The sequence below is a fragment of the Empidonax traillii genome, unplaced genomic scaffold (assembly GCF_003031625.1).
Source record: "Empidonax traillii isolate 1590-97213 ecotype Southwest subspecies unplaced genomic scaffold, ASM303162v1 scaffold38:size1800464, whole genome shotgun sequence".
Classification (NCBI taxonomy): Eukaryota; Metazoa; Chordata; class Aves; order Passeriformes; family Tyrannidae; genus Empidonax; species Empidonax traillii.
The window spans coordinates 1773491-1783734 of NW_020955231.1; the positions used below are offsets into that span (position 1 = coordinate 1773491).

At 42.2% G+C, this 10244-nt stretch overlaps 1 protein-coding gene across 3 annotated transcripts in view; it reads right to left on the reverse strand.

The window, feature by feature from the left end:
• Window positions 1–10244, reverse strand: part of LOC114054717 (rho GTPase-activating protein 22-like) — a 39740-nt gene that overhangs the window by 24986 nt on the left and 4510 nt on the right. The window contains exon 1 of one of the 3 annotated variants that reach the window (XM_027878133.1): window positions 985–1247. The exons of the other annotated variants lie outside the window; for them this stretch is intronic. Coding sequence (XP_027733934.1) covers window positions 985–1105 — 121 coding nt within the window. The 5' untranslated portion in view covers window positions 1106–1247. Of the gene's footprint in view, window positions 1–984; window positions 1248–10244 lie in introns of those variants that run through there. 3 annotated transcript variants of the gene reach the window in all.

Genomic DNA, 10244 nt, shown 5'->3' on the forward strand with positions numbered 1-10244 from the left:
GAGGACTGAGGACTCCGTATGTGCTTAAAGGGGTAAAAGTCCAGACACACCTACGTCAGCTGTATGTACAGCTTATTACACACACGCTAAAAGATGTGTGGGAAGATAATCAGGCTTACACCTGGATGCTGCTGTACAACAGAACATACACCCGCGCACGCATGTGGTGCCTCACAGACAGGCGGTTTACGGATATAAATGTTGTGTACGTGCTCACCTGCACAGGTAAGTGCCTGCTTTTACCTTCCCACTTTCATTCTTAGTTTCCCATTTATCTGTCCCTCTCACACATGAAAGCATGAGAAAAAATCACGGGCAGATATTCAGAAATGCATTTGCTTCTACAGCACAAAACACACACAAACCTATAACTTATTTCCCCTCCCCTAGCCCACCCAAGCACACATTATGTGAATTACTGCAGCAGCAACAGAAAAAGGAGTTGCATGGTAGGAGCCATATGCACCTACAAGAAAAGATAGTCCTGAACAACTAAGAATTCCAGCCAGCCAGAGAATTCAAGAATGAGGGAAAAGAAAGGAAGCAACAGATAATTAAGAATTGAGAAAAAATTATGAAATAACTTGCTCATGGTCACACAAACGAGTCTGTGCTAGAACTTTGTGTCTTCTGACGCTCCACACAAAGATTAGCTTCCATATACTAGGAGCTGATTGTTCTCAATCACATACATCCATTTAAATATTCTATCTAAAAGCAAAGAGAAACACCCTTCCCCAGAACTATCTTCAAAAGCAAAGAGAAACAGCCCTCTCCAGAACTATCTTCAAATGCTAGCTTGGTCTCCACTAGTATTTTTGGCCATGGGACAATGACTCTGTCTTTCCCACTCTTTCCCCCCTCTGTAAAGTCAGCTCCTATTTTAGATTCTTAGCTTCTGTCTAAGGCTAAACTCAAATATCTGCTTTTCCTCTAGGAAAAGAAAACCATAACAAATCTAAACTCTGGAAAATCATCTCATACCTCTCGTTCTTGTGCAGCACTCCGCTACATGACAGGCGCTGAGCTTCAAGCAGAAACCAGGCAGTGTCAGACAGCAGGAGCGGCAGAGAAAGAAAGTCCTGACTTCAGGCATCAGACACATTCTGAGTCCCAGCACTGGCAGCTTTCCATTCACCCAGCGCTTCAGAGCGGAGAGCAGCCGATCTGCCCTGGGAGATAATCTCGGCAGCACATCTGGTCTTAGCTCCACAACTCGGCATTAATTATGACTTGTGCAGAAAGCATTTGAAATATCCAATGAGATGCAGAGCTCCCCGGCTCGTTCCGCACAGGGAAGGAAAGAGGAGAAAGACAGGCAGGTAGGGTCTTGCCCACCCTCGAAGCGGCCGCCAATGTAAACAGCAGCTAAGTATGGGTCACAAGTTTTAACAAAGGCATCCCCCATCGGCCCTGTAATATATTCATGCTCTAATTGCTTGTCAGATCTATTCTAGATAGCTGGAAAAGCTGAGCAACAGTTGCCGTCTGCATGCCACACTCTGGATCCCTTCCTGATACAGGCAATATTAGCTGTGCTGCAGGCAACCTGGTGCCCTGGTCTGGCCCCTGATCTGCTTGCAAAGCACCAGAAGCAGAAACCTCATTTTGGAGGGGAACATTTCCCCACAGTAGCCTTAGCATGCTCTAAGAGTACCTCCACAGCTCTGGGACGTGTTGGAATGTTTTACAAAGCTTAGGAAAATCTACAGTTTTTTGGTACTTCTAGCCTCTGTTTTAGCTTTTTATAGAGAAATTACCTGACAATTAATAGCTCAGCTAAATAACTGGTAGGGGAGGGAACTAAAAGCTTCTTATATGTGAACCAATACACAGTAACTTTGCCTGCAGGAAAATATTCACCTCCCTCAGCTCCTGCTCTCAGAGCAAGAAGCCTCTAGTTAAGTACAATGCTTATCACACAATGCCCCATGCAGTTAGACAGAGGTCAGCTCTCCATCCCATTCACAAAACGCACTCATGTGACTACAAATCTGCAGTAGTCACCACCCAAAACCTTTTTCAGGAAGCTTCTGGGTAATTTTATCAAGTTAAGCTAACTACTTCTCCCTCTGCAGGGAAACAACAACAGCAAAGTTATCCCTGCCCACAGCTGCTCATCTGCTTCAACTATTAAAATATGTCTGTGGTCACTGTAGAGAGCACATTCACCTGAACTCAGTGACCCACCACCTTCTTAGCTACACCGTGGCCCAGCTTGAACACACATGCCAAAGAAGACACTGACCCACTAGTCAAGCTCTGAGATTCCAATCAGCGAGAGTGTTGCTCCACAACAAACTTCTCTATATTCTCTGTTTTGACCAAAAAGCTCCTGAGGAAAAGAGTACCCCTCACTACAGGTGAAGGCAGTACCAGGATCAAAAACTCCAGTTCTTGAAAATGGTGTGATTCTTGGGGCTGTCCTATGCAGTGCCAGGAGTTAGACTTCAATGATACTAGTAGATCCCTGCCAACTCAAAATATTCTATGATTGGCAAGGTAGTAAGGTATTCCTTAGCTATTCAAGGTATACCCTGAGTAGCATGGTATTGCACAGCTAGACATCAGAAGCTCAGACAACACACTAGACTCTATTTAAAATACACTACAGAATATCTGAAAAGTGATGGAAATCCTTAAACAAAAGGTACAAATGAGATCCTGGGTATTCCTCACACTTTAATTATCCTCTCTTCCCTTGTTGTGAACACGCCAGGCTGCAGGTTAGGGAGAGCCTGCCCACAGTGCTAACTCTTCTAAACTGCAGAGACACCACCAGGATTTTTGGCACTATTCCCTGCAATAATATCTCAAAATTTGTCCCATCTGTTAATAATATTATGGAGACTAAGACTCAGTGTTTGGGATAGGAGACCAGGAGATAGCAAATGCAGACTTTTATTCTTCCATTCGCTTCTCCATTTCTGTTTTCCGTCTCTCAAAACACAGAAACATGGAGGTGTCCAATGAAATAGAAAGTCATGCTGTTTAACATGGATATTGTTATACCCAAAGTATAATTAATCTGTGAAATTCACAGCATTTCTGTGGTCAAGGACACGGCATGACTCAAAGCACAATTAGACTTCACCAGAGCTTATAGTGCTATGAGTTGTAAGAAAGATGATGAAACTGATGCAAACTCTTTTCCAAAGAGCAAATCCAGCTCTCTGGTGAGAGAAAAAAGCTGGAGCACACGCTTGCTCACATAAGCATCATAACTAAAGCAGAAAATGGCAGCTGCTTCAGTTTATTCCCTGCACAAGGTAACTGTGCAGCTATAGGTGTCCTGTGACAGCAACATTGTGCTACACTCTCCAGTTACCACCTATCTTCTTACATGAAACAACTTTTAATACTTTTAAAAACCTGTTAAAATTCATGACTTAGACTACAGAATATAATGAGACTGGAATAAACACAATATAGATATATATATCTATAAAATTTTTTTCTGTGTTTTGAATTTCCAGGTCATACTTGAATCCTGCTTTCTCTGTTAACCCCATTTTCAACAATGAAATCCAAAATTCCCACATAATCACTGGATTGAAGGGGCTGAAGATGCTAAAAGTATACTTGACACTGCAAGAATAGCAATAAAATCAAAAGACTTCTCCACATTGCGTATAAACTACACTAGTTTTCACCTGGAGATCTCCACATACACGTGTGCCAAAGACAAAAGGGGTAATGGAGATTGAACTCCCTCTTTCCCCACTTGTATGAAGTTGTTTAGCTGTAGAAAAGTTTACCACTTGGCAGATCTTATTTTCTAAAGAACTTAGGTTTATTAAACAGGAAATCTCACATGAACTTGCTGCTGGGGAGCTGGTGGCATTTTCTTTCCCAGTGTCATTGTAGGGACAGAGTCCTAGCAATGCTCTCATGACCTAGCGTCGCTGCAGTTACTCTGTTGCAGGTACTAGAACACAGAGAAAGCATTCTGCCTATATATGTCACTACAAGCCTTGAGACTGGCTGCAAAGTTCACTACAGTTCACACAACCTCTGAAACTCCAAGCATGTTTTAGGTTTGGCATCTAACTCAGGTGAAAAATAGTCTTGAATCTGGTTGCAACAGACAGGTGAACCCACATGGACTCAGAAAATATTCCTCCTCATCTCTGATTGTGAGCAAACTTGTTGGCTTCTTCAGCTCTAGCAAGTGCCCATAGGGTGTGGGTATTTTTAGATACTGGCTTAGAGTATTAGCTAATATAGTCAAGCGGATCTGAGGGAGTTCAGATGTAGGAAATTACTCCATCTATTTGTATAGAAAGGGTCTAGTATCAAAGTTAGAACCAGAGCTGAAGTTCCCTAATTTTCAAGAAGGTTGAGCCTTGTACAGGCTCATTTTTTAATCCAGGTAAGCACGGGCATTTGAACATCTTATATCTGCTGAAAGCTGGCAGTGAACTGTTTACAGGTCATCAGTCAAAAAGCTGAACTCAGCAGGAAAGACTTCAGCAGTATGTCTTCTGTACAGAAAATTTCCCCTCCACTTTCCTCCTGCTCCAGACTCTTTGGTCAGAATCCTCTCCAAAAAAATTATCACCCCCACACCCCTCACCTGCTGGGGTCTCAACCTTTACTGGTGAAATTAAATCTTCTGAGAATAAACAGGCTTCTGCTTACTGACTGATAAAACAGTTCACTCTGGGTTAAACATTAGCAAATAGCTATGCTCACCCTTCCCTGACAGCAGATTCTGCCTAACCTGTGTGAGGTGTCTTCCCAGCTCTCTAAAATATGTCAGAATAGGAACTATGGAGCACTGTAAATTACCCTGTCATGGACTCTGACCAGTTTATGCTCTAAAATTGAGATTTTAACTGTGTGCTCACAGAGAAAAGATGATAAACCTAAATATCACTTAACCATGGCATTCTGAATCCAGAGCCAACCCTCTGTGTTTATTGCTCTGTTTCTCTCTAAAAAAAGGCAAGAGCATTTAGAGAACAAAATATCAAGAGCAACAAAAAAGTGCCTTTTAGCAAATAGTTATCTGGACAAACGTGCTCTGGAAAACTTTTTTCTCCCCATAACCTAAGATCATATTTTACAGAACCTTTTTGTTTACTGACTCTTGAATATGTCTCTCTGTGTTTAAAAAAGAGCTTCCATACCATTGTCAAAAGCTATGTCTGTAGAAAGCACCTGACCAGCAGATAATGTCTTTTAAGTGTACTGTATGTTGATGCCCCCAGAGCACAGAAAACTTTACAAAAATTCTAGGTGTAAGTAAGTTAAAAAAAAAGTTATGAAATAGCATAATTGTTGCTACCAGTGTCTCATCACTAGAGATAGATGACAATTCCAGATGTGGGTTCAAATGCAAGGACCACGGAGTTTGAAACCTGTTGCTGATCATCATCTCTAGTACAGAATGAAAGGATTCACCTGGATTTCCAGCCATCTAGAAACCTGGGAGGGTCTGTGATCTAGACTCACAACCAAAATTTAGCACACCAGGCACTTTTACCCATTCAGAAAACCAAACAGGTTTATGTCCTGCAGCTTTTCCATATCCCAGGCCTTCCCATATCCCAAGGTTGAAAACCTAAGCACAATCAGTCACCGAGATGCGGACAGGATTAACACTGAACACCCTGGATGTGGAAGGGATGGCATTTAATTCCAATTTGTAAAGTGGATAAAACATTTCAGTAAATTTGTTAGCCTATCAAGAACACCTCTAGAAGAGGTAAAGAACTGAATGTTCCCTTCTCTGACCTGCAACTCGGAAGGCATAAGAGGAAATTGCAAGTCCAATTACATGATGATGAAAGATAAAAAAAAAGGAGCAGCTGTGGAGGGTAGAAGGATAATATTAGAAACCAAAAAAAAGAGAGGGTAGATTTATTTGTTCTTGACTCCTAAATGGTTAAAACTGCAACTTCTAAGGAGCAGGTTGCCATTCCCTTTCATTCAGTGATCACATATCCTCATAACATTCATCAAAGGAATAATACACAGAAATTAAAATACTTGCCTGCAAGCTGAGAAACACCATAATAACATGTTTGTCCCATTAATACACAGCCAGAATGTGCAGTGAGAACCATCAGTGTTTTAAAGACTGTCAGCTTTCAGACATCAAGCACAAATCTAATGATTACAGGAGTGGTCTCACTGAAAACCACCAGCGTAGGGGGTGGTGTTGGTCAGACCAAGTGCTACAGGTAGTAGGCCCCAACGACGTGACAAATGCACAGCCACTGTCACCTCTCCATGGCACTTGGTAGCTGAAGAGAAGAGGAAAGCAATCTATTATTGAAGCAAGCACAAACCCCATCACATTTTATCTAAAGACGAACTGTTTCTCACAACACAAGGCATATGAAGTTAATGACTGCCTCCAGAAATCTTTCTTTGATTGCCCAGGTAGACTTATCTTCTATGAACACAATTTTATTCTTAATCCATATGTTATTTTTTTTGAGACAATGAATTTCACTTTTCAATTGTGCTCTACAGGAAATATTTTTTTTTTTTGTTCAAACCTCGTCACTGTGCACTGTTCAAATTCTCCTTAGATGTGTCATTTTATCCATCAGACCTTCCTGCAATTTTTTCTATTCCAAGAACATTTCCAAAGTAATTTTTTTTTTTGAGAAATGGATTCAGATGGATAGATTTGACATCTTGATTGCATATACAATTTCTGGAATATAAGACCAATTCAGGGCAGGGCTTGTATTAAAAATTCTACCCTGAGCTCAAAAAACCTTTCCTAGCACAAGTTTCATTCAAATGAAAAAATACTCATATGACATTTCACTATCAAATCAGCATTTTCCAACCAAAAGAAGTTCCATCAAGCAAATCCCATGAAAAGTTTTAATCTGTTCACCTGCAAATGTTACAGAAATCATTTCTGTTTGCAATTTTTCTCTACCTGCTATCTGGTTGAGCAGAGGCACTGAGAAGCTGCCTGTCACTCCCCAGCTCAGGCTACCTGCTCAGATTGCCCACAGTAACAGATAAAGCACTGCAAAATCATTCACCTGATGATAAACTGCATATTCCTTCAGAAGCCACTGGAACTAAGCTGGCTAACGACAACTGGAGGTGGTGCTGCAGTGCAGAACTCGTGCTGCTGCCTGGGGCTTTTGAAACCAGTAGTGGGGGACTTTCCCCCTGACAAACCCTGACACAGTACTCCAAGAACATCCATTTTTGCTCTGTGTTGACCAGGCTACTGCATGGTCTGCACTCAGGGCCCAGACCAGCTTAGGCTCTAATAATGAATGCCACGGAAAGCTTTGACCCAGCAGCTTTAAAGGTGAAATACAGGCAAGGAGCAGGGGAGCAGGATCTGATTTCTAAAGGTAAGATCTTCAAAAGTCAGTAAGGAATACCTTTTCCCCTTGACGTGCTTTAGTACTGCTTTTAGTTTTAGACCCTTTCATCAAATATTTATACACACTGATAAGAACCATTCTGCATCTTCTCTTTTTCAGGCTCAGCAATCCCAGCCTCCTCAGTTTCTCTTACTATTTTACTTGCCACAATCCTTTAATCATTTTAATGGTCTTTCACTTGACTCACTCCCATAAGCCCATGTCCTTCTTGTTCACGGACGCCAGAATTGGACAAAGAACTACAGATGTAGTCTTACTAATGCTGAGGGGAAGGCTCACCTCCCTGAACCTGCTGGCAGTGCTCTTCCTAATGCAGCTCAGGAATTTGTTGGCCACAAGGGTGCATTGCTGGCTCATGTTCAACTTGTCCAACAGCATCACAGGTGCTTCTGTAAAGATGCTTTCCAATCAGTCAGCTCCCAACATGCACTATTGCCTATCATCAACTTCAGGTGCATTACTCTCTGTTGAACTTCATGGAGTTCCTGTTCACTGATTTCTTCAGCCTGTTGAGACCCCTCTAAATGATGACATAATCATCTGATACACCAGTCATTCTTCCCAGTATCATCTGCGAGCTTGCTTGAGAGTGTACTCTGTCCCATTATCCAGGTCATTACCAAAGCTGCTAAACAGTACACTGGCTGCAGTATTACCCTTCACATCCCTAACCAGATTCAACTACAGGTGCCCTTTACTTTCCTAAATCCATTCCTGCATGCTCAGTTTCTCTGTATTCCTCTTCTTAAGTCACCAGTCCCTGCTTCCACTTCTATGCTTTCTTTGTAGCTAGTGAGCTTTGTCAGGAGTTCCTTGTTCATCCATGCCACCTTTGCTTAGTTTCCTGCACAAGCAGGAGTGTTGTTTGAGCTTGAAGTAAATCTTGAAAATCAACGTGATCTCCTGGTCTCCTCTTCTCTCCAGGATCATATCCCATGGGCTTCTTCCAAACATATTTCTGAGAAGGTCAAGGTCCAGGATTCCAGACAATCTTTCTATCTGCCTTCAGAGTGGCTCTTTTACAGACAGTCATTGGCACCTCAGGCAAGTTAGTTGACTGCTCAATACTTCAGATTCCTCCTTTACAGAAAATGAGGACAATTGCCTTTGCCTACCTCAAGGCTGTAACATGATGGTAAAATATGCTGGTCATAAAGCAGTAATAGAAGTCCCAGATATATCTGACAGAGATAAATTAGAAAAAAAGAACTTAATCAGATCTTAGATCTTAAAAATTTTTCTGTTATAAACAGTTTCAGCAGCATCATCTCCTCCCAACTCACTTTAGTTACCTGCTATATCTCAGTTTCTATATCCAAAAGTGTACCATCTGCTTGTGATACCTTTGCCTGGGGCAAGGCTAACCAGCACCTCCTCGCAGATGATTCATGCATCCCCTAGTCCTGGTCAAATATCTGAACTCATAACCCCATCATCTTTCTCTTCCTCTTCCCTTGGCTGGGCCCATCTCCCAGCATTAGACAACAGGGAAGAGCAAACACTGATAAGCTGCATCAGGCGCCAGCTATCTCTGAGCAGAGATAACAGCACATATCAGGCACAACAAACACCCAGCATCACTCCCCACACACCTGGGGGAGCCTGCACAAGGGAAGCTCACCCTCACACCTGGTGAAGGGGCTCCTCTTGACCCAGCCAGGAATCTTACTTGAGACTGTCAGTCTGGGGGAACCCACTAGCAAGAAAGGGAGCAGAAACCTCTTCTTAGTCTTCACACTGGGCAAGTAACAGAAGCCACCTCTCTGCTCTTCATTACTGTGGTATCATAGCATCTTAAATTTACTGATATGGTTCTCTGCTTATGATGTTCTTACTGGAAAATTCCCATTTTACAGGTGAAAAAATTAAACTCAAGACTCCCAAAACTTAATCCTAGCTCCCAAACAGTCTGACATCCAGATGGACATGCATCTAATACCAATACCTGACCCTTCACAATAGGCCATGTTTGCTCTCATACAGGTGTTATCTGAAAGACATTTACTTATCCAAAGGAGAATTCCTAATTAGGCCTTTGTAGGGCTAGTCTTCCATTTTCTCATAAGGACATTGACTCAGGAATTAAATTACACCTCAGAGACTTGTCCCCCAGTTTGCAGCTCTCCCCTAACATAAGACAGGGTCTGCCACAGGGCCCTGGTTGCCAAAAAAAAAAAAAATCTCAAAATATTCTCTGATTCTCTGCACTGTTTGCTGGTTTATCTATATGGGAAAGACATCTGGAATTAATGATAGTAGAGTGGCTAGTGGACAGTTCCTCAGACTCCACCAGTTAAACAGTGACTATTCCTCCTGAGTAGAGAAACTTCCTGAAGCTCTTGCAACACAATTACTTTGTCACAGGGTAAAGCTCTCCACATTTGCCTAAGGGAAACACATCCCTTCCAACTGCTTCACCTCCCCGGCATCACAAGTAACTGATGAAAGCTTGGGATGAGGAGGAGGAGAAATTAGGATAAAGTAATGGAGAAAGAAAGGGGCTGAGACATGTATTTCTGGCAGAGGAGCAAGGAACTGCTCATGGCAAGACAGAATATGTAAACAGAAGAAAACAAACACAAACATAAATCAAGATTAACACAGAATTATTCTGTCCCCATGCAATGTTAGCTGTGTGCTGAGCTGTGAGATAGAGCTATGCCACTTGGCTTTCAACTCAGGCACCAAAAAGCCCAGGTTTTGTATCTCATGGCCAAAAATTCAGTCCTAGACACATTCTGCTCTACAGCTGATGGAAGACAAAAATAAGGAAGGCATATCAACTGAGAGGTGAGTTGAAGAAAAGGGCTTTCCTTATAGTGGATGTACCTCTGTAGACGAGAAGTACAGCCCCACCCTACCTGTACAGAGTTA